The 21,509-nt window shown below is 36.1% G+C and overlaps 1 protein-coding gene across 2 annotated transcripts in view; it reads right to left on the reverse strand.

Annotated features, from left to right (window-relative positions):
* LOC117413813 (synaptoporin-like) overlaps nucleotides 1–21,509 on the reverse strand; it is a 46,662-nt gene that overhangs the window by 9,948 nt on the left and 15,205 nt on the right. The window contains exon 1 of one of the 2 annotated variants that reach the window (XM_034023152.3): nucleotides 9,898–10,174. The exons of the other annotated variant lie outside the window; for it this stretch is intronic. Coding sequence (XP_033879043.1) covers nucleotides 9,898–9,921 — 24 coding nt within the window. The 5' untranslated portion in view covers nucleotides 9,922–10,174. Of the gene's footprint in view, nucleotides 1–9,897; nucleotides 10,175–21,509 lie in introns of those variants that run through there. 2 annotated transcript variants of the gene reach the window in all.

The following is a 21,509-nucleotide window of genomic DNA, read 5'->3' on the forward strand; positions in this document are numbered from 1 at the left end:
AATACTATAGGATCTGTGTTACCCTCTATCAATACTAATATGGGATAGTTGGAGGATATTCACATGTATATTTCACCTTCCAGTATAGTCTCAAAAGTGTCTTAAAATTATAAATCGCTCAAGAAACAATCCATCACTTTTATGACAATCCAATTTAATAACAAACATTCCTGCTGTGGCACACGATGCTGAAAGAGTCAATTTATTTGAAGGAAACTTTAATAAAATAAACTTTCTACTTGCCATCCCTAAATCTTTCTGGAAACCTGAAGAGTAGCTTTTCTTACAAACTAATTGGTGCTTGCAAGTGATTCACAGGAAATCTTTAGCATGAGGAGGCTGCTCTGAGGTTTTTTGTAGCTGGAAACCAAATAACGTGAGCTCTACTCAAAGAGACACATCAATTAAAGGCCTGAGATGTCGTTGTAATCAATGCATCTCCTTCAGGAAATGTTATCAGGCTTCAGATAAAAGTTGCTTTTCAGATTTTTCCAGGTGAGAAACAAAAATAGACACTAGTGCAAATTAATTGTGAGTCATTAAGAAAGCAGTCACAGCTCAATTGGAAGAACAGTGGTCGCACAACCACACTGCAATCATCTTTGGAAGAATGACTGGGCAAACTGTCATTGATTAATGTAAGAGGCCAGACACCCTAGGGTTCACATTATGAACATTTGCTGCAATACATATGGAATGAGAAGGCAGAACTGGCCCACAGACAGTCAATCAAGATTGGTAATAAAATCCTGACATTTAGCTTTATGTATTATAAAGCCCAAATTAATTATTATAAAGTGATTTGCTGAATGCAATTACGACACAATACGTACCAATGAGATTCATGTGTGCATTATCCATGATCTATGGAAAGACTGTTCAGACATTTATTCTAAACTTATTGTAACCTTTCTCGGAAAAGCATCTCCATGTGTGACTCAGAACCAAAATTAATGTGACTGATATTTGATCATACCGTATAAGGTTGCTATTAAAGTGACCTTAATTAACACATAGAGAACTAGGATAACTAATCTCCCAACACTATAATTGTTGTTACTATTTTAAGCTATATGTGTTATGCACATATTAAATGTATCATGTCAAACCTCTTCACAGCTTGGGGCATTGTTAAATAAGGCTTTTTTTGACAAATCTCAGGCGTTCATTTATTGCAGGAGATGAGGAGTACAGCACCCCGCTCTTTCTGTTGGCCTTCAGCTTCTTTCATTTACCTGTAGGCCATTAGGTGGTCAATGTGTGCTTTTCCGCCACCTATAATACAGGTCATTAAAAAAGTGAATGATTTATATACTGCAATCTAAATCAAAATACTGCCAACAAAAATGTAATGCATGCGGGACATTTTCACAGCAGCTCTTGGTCACAAGAGACAAAACCTGCAAATGGACATTATTAATCTTCTTACAGCTGATTTGGTACATTGATCTTGACACCTTAACATCAGGCGAGCACATCAGTACCAGTATCTGTACCAATAAACTTCAACTTTCACTCTGTTGAAATCTAAAGTCTGTAACAGATCAAAACAGATAGCATGAAATTATTGCACTGCAGAAATAAGAATTCCTTCCCATCTTCCCAAGGATCTTCTCTCTCATCCATTTCCTGCTTCAGAAGATTTTAACAATGTGATACGGTTTTGTGCTACACCACATAAGACAGGGGATCCATTCTGCTGTGATCATGTGTTATAGAAATTCCATTAAAGCAACTGTTTTTAATTGTTCAACTATACATGTAGCAGGCTGCTCTTACTGAATAGTAATGAATCTTTGAGTGTCGGCATTCGGTCTTTTTTTCACAAGATATGCAGTTCAATTAAAATGGTTGGAGCAACAAATAAAATGTACTGGGTTTAACTGAAGACAAGGCATTCCTCTTAAAGCTACTGTATTACTGGTATTAAAGTTAAAGCCTACTTGATTTCTTGTGGTGTTCTGAAAAACATTCAAATCTGGCCCGTCTTTATATATGTTTCGTCCAATAAAATAACTGGAAAACATATCCCGCTATGAAAATCCAATTCACATAACATTCTGAGATTTGTCATTTTATTATCTGCAGATATCCTGCATTTTTCAGCACATCCTTCACAAACTCCAATGTTTTTTTCTTGCTATGACAGATAGCATTAAAAAACAAAACACACAAAGTGGGCTCTGAATATTGTTTTTTTTCAAATATAGGTTACTGAAATGTTGTTGCCGTGGGTATTAAATACCTGTGACGGACTTGAGGCTGTAATTTGATTGATGTGATAAAGGTTACACTTCGGATTGCCATGTCATGGACATGCCTTTACTTGATGAAATGGTCCCAATTTGCTACTTCCATTCAGCAGCTCGAAGGAACTGAGTCCCATGATCCCCCAACCAAGCCAATTGCCTCTTTACACTCAGGAACTTTACAGCGGATGTCAGCGAGCTACCGCCCCCTGGAGGACACAGTTGTGCAGGTCTCTGTTTTTAGCTCACTGTGTGTCTGGCCAGTAGAGTCCACTGTAGTGCATTGAGGAGAAACACTCCTTGCCTGTTTTGCCTCCCTAAATGACAGAAGTCCCCAGCAAAGATCGGCAACTTTGCACAACCAGGTCACAAATCAGATCTCCCCTGACTGCATGACTCACCCTGCTCAGTAATCAGGGACTCCACAGTACTATATTATTAAATATACATTCTTATATCTCCAGACTGAAAAGCCATGATCTTGTAATACTTACTAAAGCCGCCTCCTCCCTTACCTTTTCATCTCAACCTGTTATCTCACCTAATGCATAAACTCATCCTCTACCCATTTTGACAGGATTATTACTAATACCACAGTAAGAGGTATGGTTACCACATCAACTTTGTTATTCACTGAATATGACCTGAAGGTACACTCTAACAGGTGCCAATCAGTTTAATTTTAAACAACATGCATTCTGTGAGAATAATTGTTTAATTGTATATTGCACTTCAGCTGCATAATGCATTTTTTCGTCATATTGGGTCAATTTTGGTGTAAAAAAAACAACAACAAAACAAACAGATACATTAAATATTGCGATGTTCCTTTCTGATCTGAAAGGGTCAAGACAATTTAGTCATGAACTGCTACAATATAAATTGAATAAATGCATAAATAGCCCAACAAAAACAGGAAAACCAGACTAAAGCATAAAAGCCATGATTTCTCATAAGTGGTCATACTGGGTGCCAAACAAAACTAACAGCATCCTGGTGACAAGCTTCCTCCCAGCTTTTACTAAAAGGATACTGTAATAATAATGTACAATCTTTAATTAAAAAACAGGTTTTCTTTCACATCACCCAAGATACCTGCTGCAAGGATACATTTCAAGTGCTTCTGATACTGCCCACTCACAATTCACACCCAGCTGTATAAAAGAAAGAAATTTCTAACACATGATTCCGCTTGTCAGTAGAGCGTGTTTAATTGACATAAATTGGCTTGTGGAGACATGTTTTAAATTGGCTGATCTGGCCCCCATGTTTCCAGGGTTCACAGTCTTGCACATCTTTATTTGGCAGCTTTTTAATATTGAGACTCGCCACCATTATTGCACCTGTACATGCATTATGCAATGGCAAGGAATCAAGAATCCATCAAAACTCTGGACTTAACTGCAGGCTGCTCTATCCAGGGCCAGAGTTAGGAGGTGTCAGGAACCATCTTTGGGGAAGAGCTAACCAGGGGAACCTAGGGGGTGCTTATCTCTGAGAGCAGAGCACACAGGAGTGAGATTATATATTATAGCTGTCCTAGTGCCAAAACTTGCACACAATTTTCTGTTTAAAAGTTAATCTTCAAGAAGAAAATCAAATATGTGCAATTTTAGCAGAGATCTTGTTCAAAGTGAGCTCCTTTTTGTCTATATATCACCTGATGCTACAAAATCCTGCAGAGGGGTAAATGTGATACATATAATGGACTTGACATTGATTCAAACACTTAGAATTTGAAAAGAAATAACTATCAAGGTTGCTCAGTGGGTTAATGCAGTACTAGCCTTATACATTTGGTGGCAAGGGTTTGATTCTGGATTTGGGCGCCAGAGAAATGGGTTTGATAATTCCAATTTCAGATAACCATCTCATACAATTGATCAGAATTGGGAGACTCTGCTAAGCGTGAACGGCAGGGATGAATGATCCTTGTAGGGGTTTCTAGAGATCTAGACAGAGCAAGCAGTCTTGACGTATGTTATGTGTGGGATGAATTGTACTCAGGGATGCTTATACTGTAGTCACTAGGCATCTAAATATATGTGCTGGGTATTGCTACAGAAAAAGAGCATGTAAGTCTCAGTTCAGCTGAGATCTTATTTTAAAACACGCCATAGTATTAAGTGCACCACACAAGGAAGTGACAGTATGTGATTAAAAAATGGTTTACTGGAATTCCAATACAGTTTAGGCAGGGTGGCATTAATAACAGATGCAGTTGGCAAGAGATACATATGTGTTTTAAAAAGTTTGTAAATGTGTTAATTAACAAACTGGTATGTAGCATTGATTTTGGCATTTTCAAGCGGTCGTTATGTCTATTTCATTATTGAATAATCATGCTAATGTGATTTTGGAAATTCTGTTGATTTACGAAATAATTTTAATATCTTAACGAGCAGTGCTTCTAACGACTATTCATTTTGTTTGTGTGGGAATTAAATAAATCAGTGTTAATTGTCATGATTTATCAGGAGTTAATTTGCACTTGGAAAAGAAGGGTTTTAATTAACGAAAAAGTATAGAACCCACTGAAACAGTATTTAAGTTCTTTGGTGTTAAAAAAATAGAATAAGCAAACTACAGTCTGGCTTTGCTGGGAGAGGCAGCAGTTGCAGCAGCAGAAGCAGAAAATGTAATTTTAGAGCTTGAGTGCAAGCCTGAGACAGACCCCAGCAGAGACGCCGACAATACAGAGAGAGGGTGTACAGGACCAGGATTCAGTTCTTAGATTTAACAAATCACGATCTAAAATCTCGATTGCATCTGGAGAGGGCAGCTATTGTCGACCTCTGTCAGACTCTGCGGAAGGACCTTGAATTGCCTACAAAAAAGGTCTGTGCCATACCCCGCATATGAAGGTGTTGGCAGCATTGTCCTTCTATGTCTGGGTCATTTCAAAAGGTCACGGGTGGCTTGATAAGAGGGTTAATGATTATATCAGTATCCCACTTAATCAGGAGCAGCTACAACATTTTAAAAGGGAGTTTTATAGCATTGCTGGATTTCCCAGAGTAATGGGAGCCATCGATTGCACACACGTTGCACTCAAATCCCTGCAGCAGATTTGTGATGCATCCTATAACATCTAGAACTTACATGCAGATTTCCCTGGCTCCTGTCATGACTTCCATTTTGACATAATCCGCTGTGTTTAATAATTTCAGAGACCCAATACACCAGATGGCATATTAGTAGGTCAGTCTTATAAGACTACCAATATAAGTCAGTATTTGTAGTTATGAAAATATTTTAGCCTTTTTTATACTTGTGGTTATGAATGAGATGTATTCAGTTGTTTTAATCATTTGTAACTTTATGGAAAATTTGTTGTATTGCTAACATGTTATCCCGTTATTTGCATCCAGTGTAATGTTAGTACAGTGCTACCACGTTATAACGCGACCTGTTACAGTGTGGAATCGGTTATAACACGGTAAGGTCGTGGCTCCAATTTCCCCCATAATGCAATTTGACTCGCAAACGTTTGGTGAACGTTCCAGATACTTTAAGTGATCCTGGTGATGTTAGCGTGAATTATGCTAGGATAAATTGTAATATTAAAATACAAAAAAAAATTAAAGAAAACCTACAACACAGTGATTTTATTGTATTGCTGTTTTTAAATTACCGTATTTAAATGCATTTAAGTTGAAACTGGGACATATAGTACTTATAAAGCTCCTGTGCTTGCACTGTATTTTTTTTTCTAAAAGTAAAAACAAACTGTCTGTTAATGTTACAAGTGTGTATAAATGTCCTTGGATTCTGTGTTATTTATTTACAGTTTAACATTAACATTTATTACAGAAACTATACAATTTAAATAAGAGTGGTGTAAGCTTTAAACTTGTGGAATAGCAGTTTCGATTACACTGTATATAGTGTAACAACGACCCGGGATTTATACTGTTGCAGGACTGGTCTACGGACCCTGTTGTTTGCTTGTGTATGTGTGTTTGTTAGCAGGGAAGCGGTAAGCTTGCCTCAGCCGGGATTGGTGGGTGACGTCCGGGGAGGCGGGGGACATGAAAGCATAAAGAGGATGTGCTGTGTGAATGTGCTGCTGTGAGAGTGCAAGACTGTTGTTTTTGGTGTGGCCCAGTGAATAATCGTCCCTATAAACCGTGGATTCGAGGACCTGCAAATTCTATGTGTCTCCTTCCTTAATTTTCTACCGTACACTACAATATTGATTTGGCTTGTGGACATTGTAAACTGTAAGGCGAAACACCAATAACGCTGTCTCCTAATTATGGACCCCAACAACCGCATTATAACAGGGTAGCATTGTACCAACAAATTATCAATGCAACTGTAGCCTATCTGAACTCTGGATATGCACAATATATTACAACTGACCTCTATTGTAGATTGTATTTGAATTATACAAATAAAAGCCTAAGAGTAAATAATGAAATCTTTGTATGGAAAACGACATACTAGATATTACAGTAATATTTTCATGACAATATAATTTAATTGACTCTGCTGAATAGAACACGACTGAATACTATCCAGTGTTTTTTTTTGTTTGTTTTGTTTAAAGATGACTGTGGATTTGCAATGCGTCCTTGGCTTTTAACACCTGTATCTAATCCACACATGAATGAAGAACAGGCGTACAATAGGGTACACAGGTCCACTAGGAATGTGATCGAGCGGACCTTTGGTTTTCTATAAATGAGGTTTCAGTGCCTCGAAAAATCAGGGGGTGTGCTTCAATACAATCCCCAAACTGTGGCAAGGCTCTTCGTAGCATGTTGTATCCTGCGCAACATAGCTATCCGTCGAAGACTGCTGGGCGACCAAGAAATGCTTGAAGCACTTGAGGAAGGTGAGGAGGAAGAAGCGCCTCATCTTGAGCCACTGGAGCCTCCTCAGAATATTCCTATCGGAGAAGCTTGCAGGACCAGGATTGTATACATGTTGTCATACTCTCTCAACCCCATCCCTCGCCCCACCCACACTTACTGTATGTGCATACACTTCCATCTTCACACATTTGTATGCATATAAAATGTTCTTATAATACTGAAAATATTCGGTGGCTACATCTAATCATGTTGAGTTTATTTATCACGGAGGCGAACAAAGAGTGCCAGAGAAAATGCATTAAAAATGATTAGAGGAATTCATCGAACAATTATAAAGAAATTGTGTACTGGGTTATGGAGTTCTATCGAAATTTTAAAAGCTTAATAAATTATTATTATTTATTTCTTAGCCAACGCCCTTATCCAGGGTGACTTACAATTGTCAGAAGATATCACTTTATTTTTACATACAATTACCCATTTATACAGTTGGGTTTTTATTGGAGCAATCTAAGTAAAGTACAAGTAATCTAAGTAAAGCTCAAGGGTACAGCAGCAGTTTCCCCCACCTGGGATTGAACCCACGACCCTCTGGTCAAGAGTCCAGAGCCCTAACCACTACTCCACACTGAAGTGTTACATAATTGGTATACATGTATAATAACTAATATAACTACAAACACAAATGGCACTTGAAGCTTATTTATTTATCGTCTACAATCGTACATACTAAAATACATACAAAAGTAGATGTCAACATAAATAAATAAATAAATAAATTCCAACCAAGCCTACATAGATGGCTTACCCCCCCCCCCGACTCATCCAAAAAACAAAGAATTCCAATTAAAAATACTATTCCCCCCCCCCCCCCCCCCCCCCCCCAACCCCAGCACCTCACTGATGTAGAAATGTTACCATTTCTATATCAGTACTGAAATGATCAAAGCGAACGCTGCTCTGCAAAATAAAAGCCAAAGACCTTTATGTTTCATTACAAAGCAGTAGCCTACTAATGTACCAAAAGCTGAACAGTGGTTTTGACGCATAAGGACAACAAAATCATTATCTCTACTCCATTTTGGAAATGGCGGTAAAGTATTAACAGTTTTTGCTCATCCATTCTATACACAATCCCCTGATCTTTCGATTACTCTCTGCTGCTACAGCAATTTGTAGAATTCAGGACAGAGCTTTTTACCCATCGCTACTTAATTTTTAGTTCATCGTACACACTAATTGATTTCTTATGTATAAATAACTTGAACAAAGTATCGGCCTGGAGTCTTCAATGGTAACTCAGCCATCATAAACCAATATACAAAGAAATCAGTTAATAGGAAGAAGGGAATGTAATATTTAAAAACTTGCAGTCAAATCAAAAAAGTGCCACTAATGCAAAGCAGTATTTAAATTTGCATTTATGGCAAAGTAGCTAAATCCATTATTTAAACAGCCTTTGGATAATTACATATTTACGATTTTAAACATACAGGCAAGACATAACTTGGCATTAAAGCACTACAATAAATCGCATTACTGTCTTTTAAAAAATATATCAACAATAAGCAACCAAGAAGTGGTTTTCTTATTACATACAGGGATTCAAAGAAAAGCAATAGTATTAAAAAAGTGATTTTATATAGGAAAATATTATATTATTCTAGCACAGGTTGTGCCAGAATACAGCAGTCTCTAGATTAATTAAGACTTTTTTTTTATTATGGTTATGGACAGATGCAATGGATCATTTAGCACCTATTGTGGATGGGAAGGAACATGAATTGTCATACAGAAGGGCAGCAATATTAGCCAATTAATTTGAGATCAGTGTCATCTAATCAGTATGTTCTGAAAGATGAAACATTCTGTGGAAAATGATAGAAGAGAAATAAGGTACTGTAAAAATGTTGGGATTGTTTTAACCCTGCCATGACAAAATGAATGTGGAGTGTGCAACAGTGAATTGCAATGCCTACAGCACTGCCAGCAGAGAAGCACAATGGGTACCCTTATATTGATGTTCTCAGATGCATTCATTATGAATAAGCATGAAAAGCAAAGCCTCTATTGTCAATGCACTAATTAAAAGACACTTTGATTATTTAATCGGGCAACAGAAGAGGAACATTATGATGAACATGTCATAAAAGAAATGCATCTTTAGAAAGACTGTGGTATGGAAGCAATGGGAGGGTGTAGCTCGGGATATTGCCTTTTTCATAACAGAGTCTCAAACTATAGCAACATGTTTAAATTCGAATATTTGGTTTTTATTGCTGCAACATGTAAAAGGAATGAGGAAGTCCAAATATATTTAAACCAAGGTAATGACCACAACACTGAACATGATAAATGTATTTACAATATAGCTTAACAGGTGTTAACACTAGCCAGTTAATGGAAATAGACACTATAGGGGAAAAAACAGCTCTGCAAAACAGAGAAAACTTAACATAACTACTCTAATAATATGTCATAGTGAGCACTGCAGGGACTAGAACGGCTTTAAGCTTCCAGTACTTCAATGCTGCCTTTAAATATTTCATTTCCAGTGAATGCAGCACAAGTAGAATGGTGATACATTCTGGTGAGCAACTAATGCTTTAAAAGCTTTTTGCAAACACATCAATTAATACCATATTTACCGTAGGACCTTAGCAGAATAAAAATAAAAATACTGCATTTATAAACTACACACCAGAATACTGTAACTACAGACATATGACCAATAGATCAGAAAATAATCTACAAATACTCAGATTACAGTCAGTATATATAGTGTAGACAGAGCTACTTAATAAAAATACATTTAAAAAAAACCTTACCGGAGCAAATATCACCATACACATTTAAAAAAGAATGTAAAATCCAACTTCACTCCACAGAAGAACAGCAACAGCTTGCTCATACTAATAAAAAAAGATGTCCAAAAAATGTCCAGACAGCGCAGAATTGTGTGCTTCAGGTCCTCCCCCCCCCCCACTCTTTTTATGAAGTAAATAAAGAAGCAAGAAATCAATGCTGAGACAAAGTGAGATGATACACCTATCAGGCAGCAGCCTTAGCCTTATTTGCTGAGGGACGGCAAAGCAGTCATATTAGAGCACACTGACTACAAGCAATTTCAACGGGAGAACCATAGACTCTTCCCACAGTGGGAAGGCCTACAGTATTCTCTATCGTACTTTCGGAAACCTCAACCCACTAACAGCTTGCAGCACAGAAGAAAAGATTTCAGGTAATGCTAATTATCCCCTGCAGCACAATCATGCGTGAAACTTATTTGTTCATATGGATCCCTTGAAAACAGTTAATGTCACTTCACCACAGTAACAAGGCAAAGAAGAAGCACACCAATTCTACTGTATATTACTGTATCACATTTCACATTTAAGACAGTTTATCATTGAAAATTGGATATACTTCAATACACGGGTAAGTTAATATCTACTGCATGCACTTCATACACAAGTATTTGATGGTGAGGGTCTACTTCCTTTTGCTTTTAGTTTGTATTCAACGTGATGCCATGAATATTCTGTTGTGACGACCCCCATTTTCCCACAACCCCCTAAATCTACCAGGTTTATGCATTCATTGCTAACTGCAAAAGATAATATCTTCTTGCTAGAACTGCTTATTGGAATATTACTGTAAAAGTATACCTGTATCTTCAGTGATATTACCTTAACAAACATAAACGTTTCAGTGGTGCAGTGCACACAACGTTTCTCATCACAACTTTGATTTTTATGGAATATTAATACATTCCTACAGGATAACTGGGCTGCTGTTCTACATTTTCCTGAACATTTCAATCATCCTTGACAGATAAAATACTGAAAGCTACAAAGGATTATGACTCACATGGATAGCGAGCCTCAGGAACACAGCACATCTGAGGGGGCAACATACGTTTCAATAGTCATCATTGTATTAAAACCGTCTTCAAAAGAACTGTATATTCTCAAGTTGAGATACAACACCGGTATTATCATTCGCCATGGTACAAAATGCTTTGCAGCCCTAAACGAAGTATGACCTCCACTTAATGAACTGTTTCCATCTCCGTAGCTTCTGGGTATTTGACCTTTCCGAAGTCTACAGTTCTGTAAGTTCCCAGAGCTGCAATATGCGTGGGAATGATTTTGTCATTTGAAATCTTGTCCAATAGGAACTGGAACTGAAGACTGGTAAAACCGACTTCATTCACAGATGATTCCATGAAAAAGGAATGGATTTGCTGGACTGGGAAACATTTGTGTAGTTCAGCTTATTATTTTACTATAAACAAATTTGTGTTCTAAAAGAATAAAAACATTCATATTGCACTTAAAAAGTTACTCACAGTCAGTATGCAATGGCAGTTGACAGTAAAGAAAATATCACACTTGCAGTATTATGTGTGATTTTTTTTTTACTATAGGCTGTCAAGAACAGATGGCCATTGGAATTTGTATGTGGCAAAATGGCAAATAACTTTCCATAAGATAGAAAAGATAGTTCCTGATGCTGCAATCTGTTAGTGGGTTAACAATGTTCTAGTTAACTATATGGTCAAGTATATAACGTGTCCTGGTATAACCATGTTCTAAATATAGCCAACTGTTGTGATGGGGGTGAGCTGCATCTGATGTGGTTTGGGGATATGCATGCTCACCTTTAAGGCTGACATTTCCTGAGGTGCAGTCATGATCTTGAAGTGTGGACACCCAAGCAAGCCACAAGCCAATTGCTTTTATGATCATGCAAGACCAGATACAGTGTTGGTTGAAGAGTACTTGCATCTTTCTCTGTATATATGAATTTGTGTTCAGAGATATATAATAATAATATTGCATCGTTGGCAGTCTTGATGTTATTTACAGAAAGCTGTCAATTATAAAATGAAGCATGCTGTGTTTTTTTTTTTAAAGATTTTTCAAAGAACAACAGTAACAGTATAAAAATAGACCACATACTATTCAATGAAATATACAGAACTGCAGCAAAACATGTACCAGCATTCCCTTTAATTGTTGATCTCCAGGTTCAATAAAACATATCATGTAGATATAAGTAAAGACCAGTGGCTGCTCGTGCTTATAGTTCTCTAGTGGTATAGATGTATATGAGGGACGCAGGTTTGCAGTGTCAAATGCTACTGAAAACAAAATTACCATTTCCTAGTCACCAAACTGGCTGTCCAGCTGTTGTTAATACAGGAAGCAAGTGGAATGTTAATTAGATGTCAGCACTAATTATAGTGATTATGTCTTTTTAATAGACATTGGGAGCATGGTGATGGCTAATCTATAAATGTGACAGGAATTAAGTAAAAAAAATAATAAAAAAAAAGGTTGACAACAACCAAGTTCATGTTGATAAGGGAAGTTCCATCAAGGATTATTGTGCAGTTTGGTTTATCACACATTCCTAAAGCAGTTGCCTGTAGAAAAGATAATGTTTATCCCATAGCTTGATATTTCTTAGTGTCTGCCCATATACTACAATACTATCATTTTTCCCATTTTAGGGAGTGAGAGAAACTTGAAAAAAATGTAATTCCTTACATAATTAGTATACTAAACCTGTTGAATGAAACATACTTTTCACTACATGAATTAAGCACTCTGCAGGTGGGTGCATGTGATGAATGCTGCCTAACAGATGCATTTTTAAGCACTTTGTATTGGGATGAGAAGCAACCAAATCGGACAGCTGAACTTCCAATAAACAGAGATTTGTAGATCTATAGGGAAGTAACAACAACAACAATCATCTTCAGTTAATATAGCACATGTTACAGCTGTGCCATCTCAGTGCACTTTACTTCAGGAAAAGGCTAGACCAAAAAAAAAGTTTTCAGTTTTGTCACAGTCATGGACTCCTAAAGGCAGCACAGGGCATCTCAGAGCCTTGGTGCACAGAAGCTAAAAGCCTTCTGGGAGAGGAAGGGTTTGATGCTAGCAATTAGTCAAAAGTGAGAGAAGCATGTCTTACAGGCTTGCCAAATGTGAGCCTCAAAGTGCAGCGCTTAGGTCAAAAGTGATCCAGACAACTAAAGATAAACAAACATTGTGGATGAAATCACTTCCACTTTAAGTACTATTCTGGTATACACCCTGTTTCAACTCGATACCTTTGTAAATGGAATCTGTAGAAGCAGAACATCTGCCAAACAGAATGTTATATATCTGCATAAACCTGAAGGTTTTATTTTCAAAACTGCGAGAGACAGGCTGACATAAATATTAATGTTGATAGCCTTGGATACAAGTGTGTAAACCAGAACCAAGGGTATTGAGAAGAAATACTGAAGTACTGAGTAATAGAACAAGAAGAAAAAGCAGTAACCTTGTGTGGGTGGTTTGATAAAGAACAAAACCAACACAAAAAAGAAACAGCATGAATTTAAATATTGGTAACACTTTAGTTTTTCTTTGACAGTATTTTGAGCAAGTACTCACATATTTAAGTTGAGTTATATTTTTAATAAACATTCAACAGATATGCAACCACAAGATATCAGTGTAATTTCAAGACTTGATAATCAATGTTTTGCAAAGCTGTTTTATGGATTTAATAATTTGTTGAATCTACCAATATAAGTCTTAATGAGAAATATAAGCAATAACAGTCTAATAAGTAGTAAATATAAACAAACACAAACCTGCACATCCATTGACTGCTTATTAACAACTGAACTGCACCGACATAATCAAATTAAAATAAATACTGTATGGGTGCATTAGACATATATTTCTGTCTAATTGTGTATGTAAATATACACATAATTATGCACTCATACAGTATATATTCTATTTAAATAACTTAATTTGACCATGTCTTTACAGTATCACTGTCAGCTTCTAGTAAGTGAAAATCTGATTGTTTGTCTTGGATCAAGCCTAAAGTGTCCAAGATAAATTTCTCCACAGGACACAAAAAACTGGAGCATGTACCAAATACATGATGTGAAAGTGTGATAAAAATGAAGTCCAGGCTTTCTTCTGTCAGTCCAACTTCTCAAACAGAACAGCAGAGAACCATTTTATTCAGGTACATATCAAATGACTTTTACACAATACATGTTGACAGATATATAACAATAGACTAATAAAATGGCATCCAAGTAATTCTGGTTTTCATTTTGTCATGAATGTAGCAATGGTGTACATTCATTAAAATAGCGTCCTTTGTCTACCAGGGTTTTCAAGGAGTAATATTACTTAAGCAAAGATTTGTGTCATGTTATATAAGGAGTAATGTACACCCAGCTGTGCATAATAAGGATGTAATTCTATCGAGGGTTTCTGGTGATATATAAACCACGAGAGCACTAGCTAAAAGAGCTAAGACTGCTTGCGTCATTCTGCTCTTCTACGGATAAAACTTCAATCTGCTGGGTTTTTTTGGTATTGTCTGTGTTTGTTGTGTTCATGTACTGGTGGTAGAGTTTGTTTTTAAAAATTGAGGTAAGTGCGTTATTATTATGTGTGTTAATATTGTTGAAAACATTCTTCATAATGCACTTATAGTTGCAATATTGAGGGTTTATAAGCAATCTTAAACTAAAGTGTTCAACGCTTTGTTTAAATGGAAAATATTCTCTCCAAATGAAGCCAGTGGTAATGTTGTGCATTGTATGTTAGATTCCCTATTCTTGTAAATTATTAAATATAGTCTAAAACATGGCCTGATGCCAAGTTGTCTATGGTAACCTAGAAACTGCTGATAAAAGCAATGTGTATGTCAACTGTCAGTAGATATAATACTGTCTCCTCCAGACACAAGTGTGCTAGTTTTTATAATTATACCCACTTATTTTCATCATCCTAAATTAAGATAGTTGAATTGTGTGGCATTGTAAGGAGATGAATAAATGTGTTTCTATGGTGGTTATAGAATTATACAGTTGGTATGCTTTATTGGACATATTTACTTCACATTTATGTGTCTCCATGCAACTTTGGTAAACTCTCACCCTCAAAATTACCATTAACAAGTCACTCTTTAACATGTTCTTTCACAATTGTTATGACAATGCTAGAGGATGAGGAATGAGGTTTTTATACCATTGATGCTGACATTGGTACAAAGTACAGAAATATGTCAACGCATTGTCACTGACAACCTGAGGGTCCACACATAAAACTGACAGTTGCTTATGTTGATGTGATTCTGAGTCTGAAACCACTGCTTAATTTGTTTGCATGAAGTTTTCTAGTATTCCCAATCTTGGTTTACTCAAAATACAAATGCTATCGTTTAGCCTTTCCATATGTTCATGTACATTAAAATGTAAATTACATCAATTACACGCTTAAGCAGACATTTTATATGTATAAATATACATGTCTAAGAGACTTAAAACTTTCAGGAAATATCTTATTTACCACAAAATCTTGGCAGATGCAGAACTGATCATAAATAATCAAGTACATTATTCTACATTTTTAACTGCAAAGTTTCACTCTTAGGATTGTTTTTTCTTTATTTCTCTTGGGAATGCTATTCCCTTGAGTGATTGTTTATTTAGTCATTCAATGATTTTGCAGCTCAGTTAAATTCCTTGTTGTTATAATACCATTTTGATGAATTCCTTACACTTTAGCAGTTTTTTAATGAGGAATTCCTGCAGCTAGACAATTTGAGTTGCAGCTCAATTCGTTGCCTGTGATTTAACTGCAAATAGTACTGTTACATTGTGACCCTGTCTAGGTTTCCAGCTAGTTTTTGATTTCCACACTCTGCTAACATAGACCCACCACCGTATTCTGTTTTAGCACACAAGCCGCTGATCTGAATCACAGCTGGACCTGTTAGACACCTTCAAAGGATCCCGCAAACAACAGAATGGACACAACTGGGTCAAAACAGACACAAACTTTTAAAACACAATACCATATAAAAACCAGATAGGGCAGGAACACCGTGATAGGTTAGCAACACATCAGTTGGAAAGTGTACAGACTGTTTTTATTAGACAAAAACCTGTGCTACTGCTGTAATTCTCAGAATATAACTCACACTGCGTAACATGACACACAGTGGCTTTGGCTTACCATTTGTACCAACCCTATAAAAAAAAAAAAAAAAACATAAAATAATACACTGCGCCAAACAAATCAGAGATGTATATATTAGCTGTTATAGTTCTCAAATCCTGTTTTAAGATCATACCGAACACCTCCATTGAGTCACTATAGTCTATACCTACCTTGCCTGGTATTGAATATGCATACAGGAAATATATGTGTGTGTGTCGATAAGTGCATGTATATATATATACTTAAAGTGTAAAATGGTGCGTACTACAAAAACTACAGTAACCCATGTATCACAGGTGGAAACTAAGGAATAAGCCCCATTATGCAGTCACAACAAACTACTTAACCTCCCAGACTGTTGTAAGAGGAATAATTGCAGGGAAGTACAAACCTGCAAAGCTAAAAGAGCATGGGCAGCAGTGTGGAGTAATGGTTAGGGCTCTGGACTCTTGACCGGAGGGTTGTGGGTTCAATCCCCAGTGGGGGACACTGCTGCTGTACCCTTGAGCTTTACTTAGATTACTTGTACTTTACTTAGATTGCTCCAATAAAAACCCAACTGTATAAATGGGTAATTGTATGTAAAAATAAAGTGATATCTTCTGACAATTGTAAGTTGCCCTGGATAAGGGCGTCGGCTAAGAAATTAATAATTTATTAAGCTTTTAAAATTTCGATAGAACTTTACCTAGATTGCTCCAGTAAAAACCCAACTGTATAAATGGGTAATTGTATGTAAAAATAATGTGATATCTGTATAATGTGAAATAATGTATAATGTGATATCTTGTAACAATTGTAAGTCGCCCTGGATAAGGGTGTCTGCTAATAATAATAATAATAATAATAATAATAATAATAATAATAGAAGATGTGCATATTGGCTGAACAGCATCAGACTAGTGTCACCGGTGAGCATTGGGAATTGAGTTGATTAATTACCCCTTGTTTATTTTCAGGACTTAAAATCTCCTTCATCTAGCCAAGGAACAAATTTAAATTAATTCTGAAAACTGAACTGTAACCAATATAAACAATAGCACCTTCAAGGAAGGGGCAATGGTAGTGTCTATTTGTCTTTTTAAAAGTTTGTGCCAAAAAGCAATTATTTTTTATTTTTTTTGTATATCAGTTTCTTCAAGTTAATTAGACAACATTTAAGAGGTTTCCATGACTACACACCTGCTTGTTGCTGCAGGTGAGAGAGACAGCAATTCATTGAATCACTAGCCTGGAAGAGGTGGCTATGGTGATAGAATTTTTTCAGTTGGAAAATGTTCTGAATCCGAGGGAGAAAAGGATTGGTTACAATTTGTTACATAAACATGCATAATTGATATTCTTTTTATTTTTGTTTTCAGGTGTAAAACAACAGGAGGCAAAACACACTACCGGTACATATAAACAAAAACATAAAGCTATGTATGTGGTCACGAAATACATATTGCTATCGGTTTAAAATATATCAAGTCTGACTCTGTATTGTATTGTATACTTTATATAACCATAGTACTCATAAAAATGGCTATACTGTGATATGAGCTCCAGACCCTCTTAATTCATTGATCTTCTTTATATGAAAGCAACTTCAATATTATTGTGGCTACTGCAGAGTTTATTCCATTATCAAGTTTTTTTTTTCTTTTTGGTAATTCGAACTCAACTTGCAAAAGTTAAAAACTCACAGCAACAGTTACAGGAATGGATGCTAGTTGGAGAAACGTTCACTTTAATGGGCAACGTACGGCTAATGTTTGTGGAGCAAATGCTGTCATTTTTAAAAGATATAAATTGGTATTTTTATTAAACTCACATCTAAAACCATGACATCTAGCACCAAGTAAAATGTAATCACAGTGAGCTTGTTTATCACTGTCAAGCTTGATCATGGGAGAATAATGAGAATGGAATTATGCAGTATAATGATTGACAGAAATAAAATCTCCATATATTAAAAGCTGTACAGCATATAGTATCTGATCATATATATTCAGCCCAGGGATTATGACCATCAAGGTGGCTCTATGCATCATTCAGTAAATTCTGAGTATCTCAGGGGTAATTTCCCAAACCAAAACATGAACTGGAAAATGCATTAATTGTCAATAGTGTATAATTACATTGTAATACACAGTGCATTTCATTGTGATGTGAACTAAATGTGCAAAATGAATGTTGTCAAAAGCTAATTTAATTGGGTTTTAGTGAAGGGGTGGGCGGGGGGGGGGGGGGAATTCACAAAACCTTTTGTAGCACGATTTGTTCTTAAAACCAGCTAATGTCACACAAACTAAAGTCTGCCCTAACAGCCCTTGAATAAATAGCTGAGTTGTTGTCTTTTTTCAGAAGAAAATGGAAACTAACTGAAAATGGAACTGCTGTTCTCCACATAAGTCTGTTACCAAAAGATGTACCACTTATAAGGAATGGCTAAGAGTGTGTTCCTGGTTGACCACCTGTAATGCAGTGGAATGGAGAACAGCACAAAAAAAGCATTTTAAAAATACTTCAAGAATAGCATAAGTTGAGCTGCTTTGTTAGAACCTGGACTGAACAGCCTTCCTCATTCCATTCAAATCAGGTGACAAAATGACCTTTCAACTTTGCAAGCCCCAGTTTATAAAAAACAGTCAATTGCATATTCTCGAGTGAAACTTATTTACATGTGCAACTAGGATATAAACAAATAGCCATAGTACTAAAATGGTCATGTGAACGTTGAATAACAGGTGTTCGATAAAACAAGATTCATTAGTAAAGACATTGATGTGTCTGTTTGAAAAAAAATAAATAACAGCACTTTTTTAAAGGCTTTTGATGTTACATAGCCATGTTCTCGATAGCTGTATACAGAGCCTCTCATGTTGCACTCCATTTTCCAATAAAGAAACTCAATAGCCTTGCTTTCAAAACATTTTGGCTTCAAAAATAGGATTTCTAGATGTATTGATTCATTTTCTAAAATGAAATAAAAAAGCAGTTTTGAACCTTACCGTATCTGTTGATGTATTTCAGGTTCAACCATCAAATTAAATAAAAAATATTTACAATACTAAAATTCTAATATTCTGGAATCTAATGCTGGGAGATATTTTACAAGAGGCAATTACATTTCCTGTTAGCCATCTATACTTGTATAACCTAAAGTGACCCTAATGTTATATACATTTATCAAAATATCCAACTTTTCCCAGCCATAAGCTGGAAAACCATGTATCTTTGTCACTTTAATAGAAAGCTTGCAAGGTATTAATTGGTTAATCTACAAGCCTATTAGTAGCAGTCATTTGTTTTTAATAGTGTTGTTTATTTTTTCTTGCACATTTAGTTTACATCACAAATACATATTTATTGTTTAAAGGTGTAGTACAAGTTCTATTAGCAAAAATATGTTTTCTCAAATGTACAGGTTTAGAAATTTAAATCCACATTAATATAAACAAAAGGCAAAGCTTAACAGGTGTATTTGTCAGTTTCTTCTGGGTAATAAAAACTATATATATATATATATATATATATATATATATATATATATATATATATATATATATACACTGCATATGAGTGGGGGGGGTGATGTACTAAAACTATAAGGGCAAAATGTATTCCAACATAATTCCTTTCCTAAAGAGATGCTGCATTTCGGAAATAAATGGACCGTGCAGAGACTTAGGCTCGACTGCCTCATTAAATTATAGCATGTCGGAACTGTAACCTTTTAAATTGTCAGTTTAAAACTTTTAGATAGTTATTTAGCAGGCAATAATAGAATGAACAAATCCTATCAGATGGAGACACCCTCCATTTATCAGCATGCTATCCTGTCAAGTGGCATGCTATTTACTGTCACACTGAGCAACAATGTGCTTAATTACCCTTTAATAGATTTCAGCATAAAATTACTGTGGATCTCTAATGAGAACTTTAGAAAAGGCAATATGGAATCCTTCAGTCGATATGAAATTAAGCTGGAATTAATAGCAGGTTCATGTCCTTTGTTTATGACTTCTAAAGTGCTTTTTGAAATAGAAGCTCATAGCAAATTTCCAGGGAAAAACATTTAAAAAAATGCAAATTAACACCAGTGGAATAGTTTCCCTGAAGTTATTTTTACTAAAAGCTTGGCGATACCTATTGGCAAAATATTGTAATGCTACCTTTAGTTTTATTCTAATGATGGAAACCTTCCATGTTTTAAAAAAAAAAAGGATGCTCATGTAACAGAGTGGAGGCTGGGCACAAACCAATGACCCTGCGCACCACAAGCGAGCGTCTTAACCACAATGCAAAAGAGCCGGGCTCATCTGCATTTGTGGTTTTAGAGCTTTTAACCTCATCTCATCTCACCGACAAGACAGTACCTGTAACGGCAGTGTATCGCACAACACTGCCTGTTACATTCACTTAAAAAACAGACATTTTAATCATCAACTAAAGGGTGCCTGCCTTAGAAATGCTGTTAGATTCCAATGACGTATCTGCACTGAAGACTTTGATAACCTGGGTTATATAAAGTGATATATTATAGACACGAAGATTGACCTATCTAAACCCTTCTGGTCAATAATCCAGAGTACAGAGAAAGCACACAGGGGTTGCTCATTAAAAACATGTGACCAGCAAGGATTGTTAATCTTTACTGACATGACAATGTGGTGACAGAGTCAACACACACATTCCCTTTTCCAGAGCTTGTGTCCAAGCTGTTTCTTGCTATGGTTGCCATTTTCCATAGAAAATAAATTGGTTTCGGGAATACCCACACACTAAGGATAAAATCAAACAAATCAATATCAAATAATTAGACAATAAGTGTTTGGAGTAATATTTATTTTTCCTTATTACTAAGCAATGTTGATATTGAATATCTGTCATGGAAAGCATTGACACCCTGTGGTTGGCTGTTAATAACAGTTAATAAAATGTAATGAATATTCAGTGTCATAACTTGCTCAACAATGGCACAGGGATTTGTGTCCAATACTGCTCCCATTGTAACAAACTGATGCTGTTAGTAATCTGGCTCTAGACAGAAAACACATGTCTGAAATGGGTGAGGGTTAAGAAGGTACACAGAAAGAAATTCGACAAACTGAAAAAAAGTCAACAAGCTGCCAGGATAAGACACAGCTGACATACACAGTAGCAGAGAATCCACCTGGATTGCAGTAGCCACCTTTTTAGATGTAATCTCCAGAGACAGTCCAGGGCGATTGTCCAGTGATGTACAGTATAGGTTGATCAAATCAACACCTTCGTTTATTAACAATTCTCCATAAAAGAAGCAGCAGAACACATTTTGAAATAAATGCCAGCCTTAAAGCTTTATCATGCCACATTTACTCCTTGTAATGAAGGTGTGGTGAAAAGACTGGTGAAGAGTCTAAGAGTGTGAAGTGGTGAAC

The sequence above is a fragment of the Acipenser ruthenus genome, chromosome 25 (assembly GCF_902713425.1).
Source record: "Acipenser ruthenus chromosome 25, fAciRut3.2 maternal haplotype, whole genome shotgun sequence".
Lineage (NCBI taxonomy): Eukaryota > Metazoa > Chordata > Actinopteri > Acipenseriformes > Acipenseridae > Acipenser > Acipenser ruthenus.